Below are 17,812 nucleotides of genomic sequence, written 5' to 3'. Positions count from 1 at the left end.
CATGTGAATGGTATATTCTCAATTTTATAAGTGAGAACAAATACGAGAAGAAAAAAGGAGCATTGTCCTAGCATGACTTTCTAAACAGTTTTACGAGTAGATTTAGAAACAATATTACCAACGATACTATTACCCAATGAAAGTTTTAAAAAATTTCATCACAGTACAGTTTTTCTGCTTGAAATGTCAGTTTCCTTTGAAGAAAAATTGCCCCCCCCCCCCTCCAAAAAATATAACAAAAATAAACGTCAACAAAGCTACAATGCATGACATGATAAGTACAGCATAGAATACAAATTCTCCCAAGTGAGTGATTAAGTTAATAAAAAATAAAAAAAATGTTTTAGTCAAGTTGATCAATTTAATAGATGAAGCAATATCGAAGAGGTACCGAAATCAATGCAAAAATCTGGGTTAGGATCTGTATATCTCAAAGTCTACTGAAAATGACCTAGAAAGTCAAAAGTACGGCCTGGATGGCTGAAGCTTTTTGGGTGAAATTTTCGTCACTTTATTTAAACATACAAATCCACCACAGGCAATATATATCTTTTCCTATTTGTTAATATACCCAGGGGTTTCACAAAGATTCTATTCCTCAACATTTCAAATTTAAGTTTTGCTTTTCATTATTCCTTGTATCTGAATTGCAGTTAATATTATTACACTGTGTAAACACGTTGAAACGAATAGTACAGAGAGAGTCAAGGCCAGTACAAGCTTATTATACCCACTTACCCACTCGCATCGTCACGCACATTCATAAAATATGGGACATGGTTTGTACGGTATTGTGTTTCCAATGAAAAGTGCTTGTATAATTTCTTTTTTTAAAACAGGTATATTGAACGCATACAGCATATACAACATGTTAGCGTTGCCTAACCGGCACATCGGGACAGAAATAGTGCTGAAAATATACAGAGTATATCCTAAGTTAAGAATCGGACTACTTAATTGGTATTGTCAGATAAAGATGGCAGGGTTGGGGTAAAGGGTGGGGAAAGTGAGGGGTAAGGGGTTGGTTCCACAGAATCAGAGTAGGGATGACGAGGAAGGTGTTATATTGTATCAATTTATGATGTTTTAACAATAAACAAACCCACAGTGACATGAATTTTCTCATCCTGTTTCGTCGATACTATAAAGTTATCATGTACAATCCTATGATGTTTCTGGTTTACAATCGCCCGGAATCTATATGCATACCACGATATAACTTGAGATGACTTATATTATACATTCTGATGCCATATATGTCGTCTGTCATTTATTAATTTTAAGACTTTTTTTTACAATATTCTTTTCATATTTAGGTATTTCATCGCCTTCTATATTAGCTCCAGGTGTTAACACACTTTTTTCACACTTCCACTTTTCACACTTTCAGCAAGAAAATATAACTGTTGTGAATCAATTATGGATGGTCGTGCCGTTTACAGTTGCACAAATAAAATAACCTTTTTTTTTTGTGGATCGATTCTCACACATTTCAATGTAACAAAAAAGTAGACTGTGTGTGTGTGTGTGTTCTTGTTTGTTTTCATGTGTCGCTTCACTGGATCGATCATTGTGATAAAGTTTATTCAGTTCAGAAGCCAAAATATAAACAAAAACACTGAAATGTCAAATTTTGCAGCACAGTCCATCTTTGACAATCAGAAGTTTGCCTGCCAATGAACCATTAAAGGTATATACAGGTGTTTGAAATTAAAGTAATATATGGTGAGCCGTGACACTCGACAATTTGCATGAAGCTAGAGAAACCTTACAGTATGTAAGTACTAAGTTTGCAAGAGTGTAGGTGTTTGGCTGCTGAATGCAGTGGCCTACCTAGTGTTCAAACACACGCACACCCATACATGCATATATATATATATATACATACATATATATATATACATATATATATATACATATATATCTTGCTCGATTGGATCCATTGGCTAAATATGTTGGGATTCCGGAAATTGGGGGACCCTGGTTCAATGGACCACCTTTTACTACACATTTGGCTGAAGGGTAGATTCGGAAGGACACACGGGTGAGGATTCACATGACCAAGAACATCAGATCATCCAAAGGTTTGTTGATCCCCTCAACAGCAATTACACCCGACATAACCCTCTTCGTCGGATTTTCCCTTTGTGATCAGGACTTGCTGAAAATGTGACCAAGAAACATTTGAAACATATAACTTAAAACAATTCTCAAACAACCCACTCCACCCCCACCAGGATACATGCTCTTCGCTTACGGGTACTTCCCTATATACTGCGTGTTAACTGTGCAGTGTGATATTTCTATGCAAAGCTTGCAATGCAGTTCATTAACAAACGTCGAGATATACTGCATATTTACGGTATAATATACAGCCTACATGCATAACGTATATGCATCTGCAGTTGCTGAAGTATATTTTAACATACACGGCACTTGCATCGTATATTAGGTGTGTGTGTACATCGTTACCTCACGCGGGTGGTTTATTTATAACTCCCATCACTTTTCTCCTTGAGAGCTTAACGTTGCCACCTTTTAATTCTATTTTACGGGTATACGATTTGCTCATGTCACAGCTGAAATTGAATAACAATCGAATTCTTGAACTTCACCGCACTTTGATTTTTTTTATTAACACTTTGCCATTATATGGCCTCTAAGTTCAGTCGCTGTCGTTTGCCTTTTCATTATCATTCTTGACCATAAAAAAGGGTTATACTTGGACAAAAATAGGTTAATATCGAATTCCTGGTGGAATCGAGAACACTAAATCTTGTATGCTATCTATTTAGCATGTGCTCAAGGAGTTGATGGAGAAGAAACTGATAGGCAGGCCGGGGTGGGGGCTTGGGTGGGTGGGTGGGGGGCAGGGAGATGGGACAGGCGAAGGAGGGAAAGCAGGTGGCTGGTGGCAGAGGAAAAGGTATTTAATGGGGGGGGGGGGGAAGTGAAGTGTGTAGTCAACTTGTTTGAGTTCTAACATGTCAAGTGAGCTTCATGTTTTAGTAAATTTCCTAATGATGGCAGGGATGAGATGAGGAGGCTGTGAATAACTCTACGGACTCTCCGCCGACGTCATTCGGTTAGCTCTATTTGTGATTTACAATCTGCATGTTGCTGACATCTTCCAAAGCAGTGTTACTTATTTTAAAGTCTAGCTCTTAAACATTGCACTTGATATGCAGAATATTATATATATATATATATATATATATATATATATATATATATATATATATATATATATATATACCCATCAGGGTGACCCCCTGATGTGTCTAGAGGGAAGGGTTAAGCCCCACCCTCCCCCAGAAGTATATGTGGTTTTCCCCCCTATTCACAGTGTTTATAAGTTTGTTTTTACAAGGTATGCTGGTGTCATAAACTGTGCAGTCTTCCTTGAATTTTCGGAAGCGGTGCTTCTTTTTTATCCTATTTATCCTTTTTGTTTTTCTTCAAATAATTTAATTAAATGAGACACTTTCAGACATATCTGTTGTCAGGTCTTCGATGTTAAATTGATACCAGTCCCACGCACTGGCGGATCCAAGGGGGGGCCAGGCCCCCCCCCCAAAGGTGAGCCAAAAAGTGTTTCCGAACATCCTCTAAATCATATGATTGGAATTTAAAATATCGAGAGGAATAGCAGTGGTAGACTAGTCTAAACCTTTTCGTTTTCTGGTTTAAAATTAAATGCAGAGCTCCCAACTGACCCGCAGTTCACGGGAATTAGACCCGCATTGTAACCCGCTGACCCGCACAAGCGTCCGAAAAAACCGCATTGCAATTGTCAAGTATACATAAAAAATTTGCATCAAATTTTGACTTAGCAACCATCATTTCTTTAGCATTTAGCATAATAGAGTATAAAACCTCCTTTACAGCATCATTTGAACCTCAAATTAGCCTATAATTCTTTTCATTGGGGCGAGCAGCGAACATTTTCATGCCACAGGAAAGAATGAATTATCACCTACTATTCAATTTATTGATGTTACACACAAAAAATGCAGATTTCTCAGAAAATTTTGGGTGACAAAAGCCTTTCTAAGTGCCACCATTTTACATGTAGGCATCACCAGGATTCCCAAAAAAATCAAAAGGGGGAGGGGGACACCCCCTCCCCTTATACTCCTCCCCCAGGACGGCGATTCGTGGCATGGACCAGCATTTGCCTTCTCAAGAGTTGGGAGCTATGCATTTTGCAGTTACAGGCTGGTTGTAAGAAATTTATAACCTATGATAAATAAAATTTCTTGAGAAAGATGATCCCAACTTTGTTTTATAAATACTTTAGAAAATTACACCTGGGAAACATTTTTTTAGAAGTAAATTAACATCACCATTGTACACTTTTGTCGCACCAAATTGCATCTGAGGGCATTCAGCAATAGAAAATTTTCCAAAGGGTGCCCCCTCCCCTTAGACCCCTCCCCCAAATCACACCAATACCACTTTGGCCCCTCCCAAACAAAGGCCCTGGATCCGCCAGTGGTCCCACGGTTAGGGTGAGCAAACGGAATGTTTGTTAGAATTTTGCGGAATTGACGAGTCCAGACAAAGAGCTACTTTTGATCGCAGATAAATCATGAATCAAAGCGTTACTTGTGGCATAGCGCCATCTAAGTCACTGATGGAAAACAGAGCCATTTGCCTCTGATGTGAAATTCGTAATAGCGCCACCTTCTGAGAGACACGTTTTCAAGGTTCCAGTTCATGTTACATCTTTCTATACAACTCAAAAGACGGTTATAAGTGTAGAAGAAGACATGTGATGATGGAAGCGGTTGAGGGATGGAAGGGCGAGTGGGTAATTTGAGGGAAAATAATTTAGTTTTTGGTACAAACTTACAAAGGTAACTAGTTTATTTAAAACACATGTTTTCTAGTATTCTTCAGTGAGATCTTACTGTTCTCTTATGAAGTATTCGTTACAGACTTGCCTGCTGCTCAGCAAAAGTTTCGTATGTTCATCATCTGCCTAGCCAGCCTATTAACACAGAGATTACAGTAACTACTGTAAATCTTAAAGTTTTATTACCTCAGTAAATACTGGATTGTGCTGAAAAATCTGATAAATCGGTATAGCATGTGCTATATGTAGGATTACAGTAGAACTGAGGATATCCGTAATCCCAACAACTGGATTTGATGAAATTACACATATTCTCAGTTTTTACTGTAATTCTAAAAGCACATACTACCGATTTATATATCACGATCCAGTTTTTATTGGTACAAAACTTTAAGATTTACGTGTAACTGTGTTCTCTGTGTGTATCGGGTGGCCTAGCTGAACTTTACGACACAGCCATTGTGAACAGTGTTCAGTTAGCCTTTACAGTAAACGTATGTATTAGTGTATACTGGATAGCGTGGATACAACAATATATCAAATGTTCGTACCTTATGTTGCATTGTAAACTATTTCTTCCTGTTACAATGTATTCATTTCACGTGAAACAAGGTAATTAAATAATTATGAATGTAATTAGGTCGGTTTCAATTTAAAACAGACGAATTTATTTCCCTATATATAATGGTGATTTCATGAAAAAAAAAACGCTCTGACGTAATTAGAGGTTAAACGTGCACTGTACACATCTCATTGAACTTTCCCTTCCGGAGATAAAATAAGGAAGCGCTAGGGTGACATCAATGACAGTAAGTAAGGCGCCATATCTCAGTTCATTAAGGTAATTAATTAGGACGCATTAACCTTGACAGATTTGAACGAGAGAGAAATGTCAAAATGGTGACCACAATATCCGTGCCTAAAATTATTATAACTCGTTAAGGCTTATGTATGCTGAAGTTTTTGTTACTAATACTTGTAGTAGATCTTTGTGTTCGCTGTAGTATTTTGCCTCGAGAATCGAACCGAAGTGGGGTCCGTGTGGGGTCGGATGGGTCTAGAGGATATAGTGGGGCACTACCTTACCCGATATACGATACTATGCGGTGTATATAAATGGAAGTGAGCACGGCAAATATTTTCGTGACTAATGGAAAAAAATATTCCGCATTTTATGAAAGCTGTTAAAGGTCATATGTACGACCCCGCCCTAAAAACTATGCTACAACGTTAAAGTAATGATAACTCGTGTTCAAATTCAGTGTACAACCAGCCTCAAGGAGGTGTCCGACCCTCTATGAGACATTTAAACCGTCCAAATGTAAAATTCCATAATATCATAAAACAATGTCGAGGAATGATTTTGGGAGTGTCTGATTCCCAGTACGCCGCCGCCCAGTTGGAACATTTGTAGCAAGCAATGTTATCACGCTGAAATTCCAAAGCGAAACAGATGGTATCAATCCTGTATATCACAATGATGTCAGTTACATGGCTGATTAGGAACTGAATTTAAGATTATTATTTATTACTTATAGACTGCTAAAGTTGAATAGCCTCTCTCTGTTTTGCAGCCTCCAGTGCGGTGTTATTGTATATTATTTTCCCGCCTAATTTGATAGTCTTTGGTAGCTATGTTAGTAAATTGAATTGATAAGCTGATAGTCTGTCGGTTCGTCGTCATACTGTATAGTTAGAATTCTGTGTCTTCGGTTCTATCAGTGTGGAAGGCTTGGGTACTTCGAATCAACTGTGATCAGCAACTTGGGCGTAGGAACCGGGGGGCTGGGGGCGCCAGCCCCCCAGTGAAAAATATGGGGGGCGGAAGTATCGTTCCGCCCCCCCCCCCCGCTCCGCAAGTCAGAAAACCCCTTTTTCATTTCCAAATGAGAAAAAAATCTCATTTGAAGCACCAAATTGCATCTAAGGCCAGGTGAAAATGCAAAATTCTTTACAAATGGAGTGGGTGTTGAAGTGTGCTATATTGCACCAAATTGCATCTGAGGCCACCTAGAAATGCAAAAAAACTCCCCTTAGACCCCTCCCCCAGGCCGGCCATCAGTCTTCAGCCCCCCACTCAAAAGTACCTTCCTACGCCACTGGTGATCAGGGAGTCTCTGATAACTCTACTGTGTTCGTTTGAACCTGGAAATAGGGAATGACAATCATCAATCAATCAGACAAACAGTGGAATCAACTAGCCGGGAAGCGTTTGCAACTAGCATTGCTGTCCTCCCACTATCCCCCACCCCCAACACTGTTCTCTCCCACTTTGTTCCCTCGTAATGTCGCTCCCACTGTTGTCTCTACCACCATTGTTCCCCCCCCCTGTTGTGTCTTTATCTACATGTCAGTGTCCCTGCCACTGCTGCCCTACCACGATCCCCTTTCCCACTATTGTTCCTGTCACTATTGTCCCTTCCACTATGATCCCTCCTTGGAGTCTTTGCATTGTCTCAACCACTATTGTTCCTCCCCCTGTTGTGTCTATCTGTCAGTGTCCCTACCACTGCTGCCACTACCACTATCCCCTTTCCCACTATTGTTCCTCCCCCTGTTGTCTCTCCATTTATATTTTCTCTTCATCTGTTGTCCCTTCCAATGTACTGTACCTTCCACCTTGTCACTATAGTTGCCTTTTCGTTATTGTCTACTTTTAATCCTTCGATTCATATGCGTAGGAGCCTAATTTTGATTTGGGGGGCTGTAACGACTTGCCCAAAAAATATAACCAACATTTTTCGAGCGCTCCGCGCGCGCTCAACCTGTTAAAGTGCATATTATATAGGCATGTATCGATTATTACATCGCATGCCAATAACATACAATCATTTTCCATGTTATTACCCTTCCATATTGGTTATAATTATTGGGGAAGTCGTTACAACAAGAATGATAATAATAATATAAGTTTAACCATTGAAAAACACATTGCAATTTATTCTTCTTTCAGTAGGTGCCCGAAAAATTCTCAGCATATTGCCCGATTTTCACCAAAAAAATTGAAAAACACTGCAAATTATCATTCTTTCAGTAGGTGCCCGAAAAATTCTCAGCATATTGCCCGAATTTTCACCAAAAAAATTGAAAACACACTGCAAATTATTATTCTTTCAGTAGGTGCCCGAAAAATTCTCAGCATATTGCCCGAATTTTCACCAAAAAAAATGAAAAACACATTGCAAATTATTATTCTTTCAGTAGGTGCCCGAAAAATTCTCAGCATATTGCCGAATTTTCACCAAAAAAATTGAAAACACATTGCAAATTATTATTCTTTCAGTAGGTGCCCGAAAAATTCTCAGCATATTGCCCGAATTTCCACCAAAAAAATTGAAAAACACACTGCAAATTATACTTCCTTCAGTAGGTTCCCGAAAAATTCTCAGCATATTTCCAAAAATTCACCAGTGGGGGTAAAGGGGGGGGGGGTGGCAGCGGTTGACGACAGAAACATCTCCGTTACTTCTCTATACTGACATAAATATAAATATAGAGGCCATGTTGTTTCCTTTTAATCACCATAACAGTGACGTCATGGACCGTGTTCCTATAAACTGTTGACATTACTTGCAAACATTCGTGGAAGTAATACCGTACGTATATTCTGCAACCTCATGGCCGTACATATACTGAGCAAACTATCTCTCTATTACGTATATTATTATACCGGTATCATTATATCGGTATCTTAGAACGTGTCATTTCCGAATTTGCCGTAAAATTGTCGAATCATGAAAAGACCCCCCAAAAAACCCGGTCAGAAATCTTTCGATCTGTTTATCTTAAATCTTATAAACGACGCTCATAAGGATGCTATGTCACGACATTCAACGCAGTCGTCCTCGGAAAATACACTGACCATTATCAGAGAGTGCTTACGCGTCAGTGGTTATCCCACATCTCCTACGCATTTCCGCATCTTATAATCATATACAGTAGGCCAAATAGGTATGCTGAAACAATATGCCTCCCACGTAGACACGGCGTTCAGTTTTGTCGGTGACATCAGGGAGTTGTTGGTGACACACATTAAAAAAAAGTTTTTTTTTTAAATTGCATCCGGGACCTGTGATTTGAAGGAAATTAATTTTGCATAAAATATAAATTAAAAACTATTCGAAAATTAATTTTCAACTTTAAACCAAAAGTTGTTACATATAATTTCCCTCATGTCATGTCTCGCCCCCCCCCCCCCCCTCGCATCCACAGAATGATTGGATTTATTCCACTCATAAATCTGAGGCTTGCAGAAAAAGCAAGTATCTATAATAGAATACATTGGACCATAACCCCACGACACCCCCCCTCCCCCACCATTTGCTCTTGGCCTTTTCCGTTGTTTATTTGCTATTTCGTATTCTTTCTGCTGGCTGTCTCTTGGCATCCTATCCTAGGAATCACGTGGATTATTTTGATTTGTTGACGGACTCGCAGGACTACGCAGGACTTGAGTCGCAGGACTACAGCAGGACTTGTTCTCTACTGCAACAGGCTGTTTACTCAGACAATGTTAACATTTTTGAGTTATATTTATGCATTCCCTGAACATTCTCTACAATAAACTTAGTTGGCCTTTTCGTCTTATTCCTCCTACTCTTCGCTTCATACAGTTATTGCCCATAAATATTTCACTGGGTTACTCCTGGATTTTCATTAACCGCAAAATCATTTCAAAAGTTTCTTTGTAAACAATCGCTCAAAAAGAGAGAACTTTGCCTTTTAAATGACCCATGTTTGTAAACGCCCTGCACGTACATAGTTGATATTCCCTCTGCGGTGATTATTGGCGGCAGGTAGTGAAATTCAATAGAAGCCCTAGGGCATTTCCTTCAACTAAATAGGCCAAATGGAGGGTACAGTGTACCGTATTTTCGTTCCACTGCCTTTCAATAGTTCATGCATCAAAAATACGTTATACATGTAGGCTACTGTACTGTATATTGCATATGACAAATCTTTGCTCTAGCGAACCGCTACGTTATTAAAGTTGTCTGGGTTTAAAGTAATTCATTGTCGCATCCTAATAACCACTTAGTTGGGATTATATCATATTTGGAAATAACTGGCTTTCATCTCTAAAGTATACCAAGATGGGTTCTAACGCTTGTGTGTCTTGTGTGAAATACTTAATGTTTGCTTTCAACTTTTTGTTTTGGGTAAGTGACTTATGATTCTTGAGATGACGATGGTGTGAAATACAAAGGATTACGTTGTACTGTTAGTAACGTTAGGTTAATACATATGCTAGGTCGGTACGTAGTCAGGTCTCACAGTCTTACGGATTAGTCTAGCACGACTTCTAAGGCCTGACAGTACTAAACATAACGTAAGGCCAGCAGTAGCAGATGTAAATTTGTAAGCTAGTCCTTACTTTGATATGAAAACCCTGATTTCATACTTGATATCATCATGGGCGCACGTGCTATTGTTTTCAACCTTCAAGGCCTGTCACTTGTTGCTGCCCAACCTTATGTTGCAATTCTAAGTAAGCCTAGGCCTAGCTGAGTTATGCCCAGTGTTAGGATGGCTCATGAAAGTGGCAGCCGAAGTTAGGTCTATACTAGTATCTTTGATTCGGAAAGGTAACATTAGGTTGGATGTATGGTCAGTTGTGACAATTTTATAATGCTAGTAGTACTTGTACTCTATATTGCCTTCTCATGTCATGCTTCAAAGCACTCCCAACAATACTACAGTATGATTATGACCAGTTCATAACCATTATTTTAAGGGCTATGGGAAGTTCTAGATTCGTGATCAAACATTTTCTTGTATGATGTTGAGGTTTTTCAGTATTCAGCCTATTCATTATTTTATATTTTAGTAGGTCTTAGCATCTTCCAGGATTTCATTGCACTCTACTGGTTTATATTTATTGCTGTACTGATCAATTTTGAAGTTGTGGCAGACTAGAAATGGAACTCATGCGAAGCCATGTTACTGCCATAGATCAGTCCTGTGTGATAATTTGCATAATATGAACCTTACCCTTTTACTCCTTTTTTATGATTTGAAACTTTCATTTGTGTGATGGAGTGCCATTTACATGTCTGAAAACTTGGCAAGAGCCATTTTGGAGCATGTGTATGGTGGATGCAAATCTAAACCTTTTAATTCCCATGGCCTTATTCTAGAGTAATATGGAATTAAAGCAAATATTCCTACAGAGCTGTGTGTATTGATATTGTCTCTCACACAGGTTATTCATGTTTGTTTCATATCTCATGACATGATGTGTAAATGGCCACTAGAGATTACATGTTAAGCTGTTTGAATACAGTGTTAAACCTGCTTAGGCCTACTGTCTTTACTTTGTTATGTATGTAAGGTATAGGCCATTATAACTAACAATATCTTCCTATCATATCCAGCACAAGAGTTTTATTGAAAAGTTCTTAAATTTTCATGTGCATTCATGATATCGTTTACATGTACAGTATGCTGCCATTAGCAAATGTTAAATATTTCAAATAATAGGAAAGGCAGTAAATTGTCTGGTAATTTTTTAGCATTTTGTATATGTACATAAGAGTATAAATTGTGGAATAATGAATTTTTTTAAGTTTACATTGATTTCCACGGCAACATATTTGCTATAAGTTAGCCTTCCTCATGGTGGTTTGTAAAATTTAGAATGGAAATATTTATATATGGACATGTAGTGTAAAAGCAGTATAAATGCAGCTCTGTTTAATACAGTAATCGACTGAACAATGTTTAGGGAAAAACATTTAGTTTTACACCACTACAGGTGTGACTTTGTAAAATTTGTTACAACCAAAAACAGAATCAATTATGTCTTAAACTTGATCAGATAAAAAAATACTGACATGTCATTATTCATTCAAGAGAGCAAGAAACTTGTGTTATATATATATGCTGTTTAGCATGATTTCAAAATGATATTTAAAGGTTTAGGTTAGTGTTGTTTGCTATTGGAAATGAAACAGAAATTGTTAATATTAGAAGGGTTATTACTTTCTTCACATGCTTGGCTTGTTTAATTGTGATGTTTGCTTTAAGTGATGGGCTCTTTTAGTTAATAGGTATCACTTTACATTGGACTTACATAATACTCCTGGAAAGAGCAGGAAACATTCATGATATACTATTACTGTTAGTCTGACAAAGGAGTTGTCAGAGAAGGCTTTATTATACTTCAATGTCATAATTTTAATTTAAAAAAACACAATAACATTTGAATTGATTTGGTTTCAGAAGTGCTTAATCAAGTTTCATTTCACTAATTCTCATGTTACTAAAATCTGCAAAACCTTACATGGTTCTTCTTTCTCTTTGATATATGATAGCAGAACGAAACTTACCTAGTACTATACATCTGCATTCTTAGTCATTCCCATTGGGCCAGTAAATTGTAAAACTCCCCAGGGCCCCTTCGGATGGATCATTGGCCAATCGCTGTTTTCTTGTAATGGAACGGTGTAGTGCTGTGCCGTTTACACGTTTAAACGTGTAAACGAACGAAACATCGTTTAAACGTTTAATAAACGTTTAAACGAAACTATGAAATCAACTGAAAATTAAATTATTGGCAAAAATCGCGTATCAATTCCCGTGTTTATTTTGTCTACTACGCGAAATAACAACACAACTTACGATCAGTCGAATCATAAACCGCGAACGTAATCCTACTTTTGTCCCCCCCCCCCTCCGATGTATCCGGCGATATGAATGGCTTAAACTTGAACGCTGTTATCCTTTTGTGAAAACTTCCTGATTCGCGGCACAAGTGTACTTTTTATCGAGCCGACAGCGGCGGCGCAGATAATCCAGTCAATGCATGTTCAATCGAAATGATTACAATCCCTGTCCATCACGTTGAACTCTCCGACCAGACAATACCGGGTGGAATACTCGACTTGGTAATAGTTATTCAAATACATGATCAAAGGAAATGTATCGATTGGAGATCGTAAAAAAAAAACTCTGAAAATCAGTAGAGAAATTACCAATTGTGTACGAAAAGTAAGTTCGGTCCTTTCAAATTTTACGAAAGATCCAGCAAAACACTTTCGAAAATTTCACGCGAAACTGGCATATCGTGCTAAATGCAACTAATGTCATGTAAACAAGGCTCTAGTACACCCATTTATGAATAAACCGTAAGACCACATCTGGTGTTAAGCGGGGGGAAAAGAAAGTATTTTCTAGAATTTCCAAAAATACAGAAAAAATAATGACCTACCATAGTTAAGTGTATAGCAAATAGCCTAACCAACTCGTCTGTTACGGATCTCACGTAACTACAAAAGCACAACCAATTGTATTTTGCGAACTTGACGTTTTCTACAAGAACATGGAAATAATGTTGAGCATTAGTTAATCATGCCGTGTGGCCTAAAACATATTTTATTACAAGGTTTACTTTCATAAAGATGACCATAGCTTGATATCTTGTGCTGCGTGTATTAACTGTGCCTCGTGTATCATGGGGAATACTCCATGAAACGTTTCTTGGAAACGTGCCAAAAATGTTAACAAGCAGGTGTTAGACAGGGGATGAGCGCGCAGTTTGTACCTGGGAAAATTCTGAGCACATATACAGTATCCTACCGTAGTATTTAAGTTAGGTTAAACCGTACTGCAGTTGTAAACTGATGTACGTTTAGTGCGCGCTATTCATTGTTAGGCATTCTAGAAACGGGGCTTTGCCGAACGTTTTTTGTTTCATAATATCGGAGGTTCTGTAAGTTAAACTTTTTAAAGATTGTAAAACAGATTAAATCCATTTTTCGTTTTATAACATAATACAGCTACTCGAACTTGTCATTTACAATTTTTCATCAGCTTCGTGACAATTTAAATTCAAAAAGTTGTCAGTATTTTGCATCCTCAACTGCGATTTTTTTTTTATCGCCAGACACGCAAAAAATTCGTTTTCCTTTTCCGGGGTCTTTGCCCCACCAGGGCCCTAGGGCGGTCCCCTGGACCCCACGCCTTTATGCTCGGCGTTTTCTCGCGATTTTCGCGAACGTTTAAACGTTTAAACGAACGAAAAATCGGCCGTTTAAACGTTTAGGTCTTTAAACGAAAACTCACAGCCCTAGAACGGTGATACCAATATAATTATCTTACCTATTTGGGAGTATTTAGTTACATTGCAATCTGAAGTTGATTATTACAAACAGTAAGTCATCCAGGCTATGACTTCCAAAGCTGATTTTGTTGTTGGGAACAGAAATTTGGTCCTCTCAGATGACTGGACAACTGTTGAAACAAATTTGTCCAAATGTCTCTATTTGTCTATCACCTGTCATAGACTTGGACAAAATCTAAACATTTTGTTCTTCTGTCGAAGTATGGTCCCACAAGTACAGTAGGGCCCAGTACATGAAAATTCCTCAAAGCAGCGATCTGTGACCGATAATTTGATGCTGCAGTGCATATGTTTTGAAGTCTTAAAAAGGGTCTCTTACTTTTCAGAGCAAGCCATTAGCACTCACAGTAGCTTTACAATACAGTTGGTTGACAGTTGTTATTATCTTACAGGTTAGTATGCTCACTAGGCCTGGTCCTGGTCTCCCCTTCTCCCACATGTAAACTTTTATCAATTGTCAAGAAGAGGGTTGTTATGTCAATATGTAAACTGATTGTAGTCATTAATTAACTGCAGTAGCTTCTTCACGATACTGCATTCTCCATAATGTTCCAAGCAAGGTCAGAAACGAAGGTTACTAGCTCTACTTTAGGCTACTTTCACATGATACTGAGATCTCAAGTTCTATTTATATGTGACATGTTAATGAATTGAGCGTTAACCATTAAATATTTACTTTGAACATTTAAATGAGTTTCTGTAACGGTTCGTGAGCATACTGTCCTACATGAATGCTTCATCTTCCGTGTTAAAATTTAATCGTACATGTAAGACAAAGAAGAATAAAACACTAATATTAGTATTTGTAACATTATGCAATGACTGGACATCTCATCATTTCAACACCTTGCCTATGGTCTAGCGTAAAATGTTTCCCTAAGATTTCTAGAGTGTTTCCAATTATTCTGAGTGTCTTTGTTAAACTTGATTAAGTCTTGACTATAAATCTAAAAGCATACCTTAGTTAGTCAGTTTTCTATGAGAGCACTGGTGATTGATCACTAAATATTATTTACTTCCCAACGTCTTTGGGAGTAAATTCAGTTAAACTTGATTAAGTCTTGACTATAAATCTAAAAGCATACATTAGTTAATCAGTTTTCTATGAGAGCACTGGTGATTGATCACTAAATATTATTTACTTCCCAACGTCTTTGGGAGTAAATTCAGAAGCCGGAGAACCTATATTTACATAACAATTTTGATACCAAATTGTCAATCCAATCTACCCAGAAAAAAACAGAGAAATCAAAACTGTTTTCATAAACACCCTAATCCTCTAGGCAACATTTACCTCAAACATTACGGTTGACTTAAGTTAATAATAACAAATCTACTTTTCATTGTTTTAAAGTTGTCTTTGTTTTGCTATTGCTGTACACTTTCAATTCTTCTGTTTATTGAGTCCAGGAGTATGCCTAGTAACCTTTCACTATTGTATTCATGATATTATTTCCTGGGTACAGTTTACTTATACTGTACCTGCATATATGACTCAATTGTGTAGTTATTGACCTTCACCCTGCACTCTGCCCTTTAGTGTGATACAGACTGCTAATGGATTCGTTGGTTTCTACTGTTCAACAGTAATTCAGTATTGCCTTCTGCCGGGCTTCCTTCCTGTCTTACAGAAGCGAAAGGACGACTTGAAATGGATCGGTTTTAAACGTGCAGAAAATATTCTTCCTTATGTCAGAAACAAATATATATATACTATATATGAGAACTTAAACTTTCTAAATAAAAAATGCTCTAATCCAAGTAGTTATGACCCATTGTCACAAGGCACTGGTGTGTAACCCCCCTGTGGTTCCAGGATCCTTACAGTAGTTAATAGATCAGTTACCGCTAGATAGAGAATGAATGCTGATAAGATGACAAGCCAGAGTTTCTCAAGTTTTGTAGTATATTGTTTTTTCATTTCTGTCTATTTACAATATGTACAGAGGTGGTGGTTGAGTAGACATGAGAATGTCACACCGATAATTGGCCATAAGCTGACACGCATAGGCCACACCTATTCTTTACTCTGGATGTCATAAACATCACATAAAAAAAATTACTGAAAAGGAGATAGAGAAAACACTTCTAATCTGTGTTCATTAACACCTCAAACATTAACCATTGGTCCTCAACACAAAACTCTCAATTATTGTAACATATGTGTAAATAAACAGTACCCATAGCCTAGTATCTTCAATATAATTATTTTACTTTCATTTAGTCTACTCATCTCTTTGTTAACCTTTTCATAAATCCATTAATAATATTGTCTTCTACACCCCTACTTCCCCCTAAAGGACACTAGAGGGCTGAATCGAATCAAATAGATTATAAACTTTACTTACAGGCTCAAACTCTTCATAACACCTGGTATTCAACCATTAGGTCCTTTGGTCAGAGTAACCTTCGAGTACACCTACAAAACATCCTCTCTCTCAGAGAGATGAATTGCAACTGACCTGAATTTGCACAATGTTTAATGAAATCAAGCTTCACTACATTCCTAATAAAAGCCAAAGCACTATATGCTTAGATCCCAGTACTAAATTCACCCACTGAGATTTGAGAGGAAAAGCCACAAGATTAAAATTCCCTCCTCCAACAAACACAATAGACAAACATTTAAGAGGATAAATTTGTTGAAAAGTCAAGAACTTCTTAACTGCTGAACCAGTAGTGACTTTAAGACTATTGAAAAACCTAGTAATAATAGAATAAAAGGATGAATTTACAAACTCCTAATCCCATAAGTGGACAATGAACCCTAACTTATAAGGGACTCTGTGGCAACCACCAGCCTGAGCTTTTTCACTTCAAGTTTTGACTGGAAATGATCATTCTGGCTAGCTTTATGAAGTATGAATATTGAATAAATGACATCTCAAAAGTTAACTTGTTAGGGTATATAAAATACTGATGGAAGCCATCATATTAGTTAAATATAAAGCTCTAGGTGATGCAACATTGCTATCAACAAAATGTAACTCTCTCAGACCCATGATTGGGTAATTATTTCAAGTTAATGAAAGTTAACTTAATGAATACAAGATGATTCATCGCACATTGTTTTGACATGACATGTTTCACCATGTATTGTATCCTGTTATAAACACTGATATTTATTTGGGGGGGGGGGGGAGGTTGAGTGTGTGTTTTTTTTTTCTCCAAGTACTTGCCAAATGACACTCATTGTTAGTTCTGTGTGTATCTGCAACACATCACATACATACTATTAGGCTATTACTAAGGGTCCAGCATTTTGTGAAAGTGGATTTTATTTTTGGGAGTTTGATTGCATTTATATACATCTATTGTCATCTACTTTTCCAAAAGCCAAAATGTGCCTATATTGATGTAACTCATTTTTATACAGGTCTGTGTTCACTCTAAACACCCACTTGCCCCATAATTTACAATAACCAGTCTATTACCCCCTCTCCCTGCCCCCACCCCCGCTGAGGTGCCGACCCACTGATCTTTCCCCACTTTCTCCTCCCACCAAAATTTACCACTCTGAATTAAGCCAGTTACATTAATTAGCAATCATAAATTTTGACGTCTGCGATTTTCGAGTATGTTTCAGCATTGGTGCCTTCTAGATTGTGTGATGTTATCTAGTGCTATATATCATGTACCTAAATGCTAATTGGATATATAGTACTTGACTGTAATATAGTCTAGTGCATCCAGGATTGTACATTTACCATTCCATTAGTATCATCTCTATTCTCTACCCAGTAGATCCCAGCTATCTATGGAACGAGAAAAGGGCAAACTGATTTCGTTGATAAGTTTAACGTAAGTTTAGACAACGACGTAAGTTTAGACAA

At 37.6% G+C, this 17,812-nt stretch overlaps 1 protein-coding gene and 1 long non-coding RNA gene across 3 annotated transcripts in view; one reads left to right on the top strand and one right to left on the bottom strand.

The window, feature by feature from the left end:
- Positions 1–17,812, top strand: part of LOC139969793 (CD9 antigen-like) — a 70,786-nt gene that overhangs the window by 25,087 nt on the left and 27,887 nt on the right. The window contains exon 1 of one of the 2 annotated variants that reach the window (XM_071975074.1): positions 9,810–10,017. The exons of the other annotated variant lie outside the window; for it this stretch is intronic. Coding sequence (XP_071831175.1) covers positions 9,952–10,017 — 66 coding nt within the window. The 5' untranslated portion in view covers positions 9,810–9,951. Of the gene's footprint in view, positions 1–9,809; positions 10,018–17,812 lie in introns of those variants that run through there. 2 annotated transcript variants of the gene reach the window in all.
- LOC139969794 (uncharacterized) lies at positions 12,522–17,128 on the bottom strand. The gene is made up of 2 exons (XR_011793801.1): positions 16,328–17,128; positions 12,522–15,599 (listed from the first exon to the last, which is right to left on the bottom strand). It is a non-coding gene; the product is annotated as an uncharacterized lncRNA (long non-coding RNA).

This window comes from Apostichopus japonicus, chromosome 7, assembly GCF_037975245.1.
Source record: "Apostichopus japonicus isolate 1M-3 chromosome 7, ASM3797524v1, whole genome shotgun sequence".
Classification (NCBI taxonomy): Eukaryota; Metazoa; Echinodermata; class Holothuroidea; order Aspidochirotida; family Stichopodidae; genus Apostichopus; species Apostichopus japonicus.
This window is presented reverse-complemented; position numbering and strand designations above follow the sequence as displayed.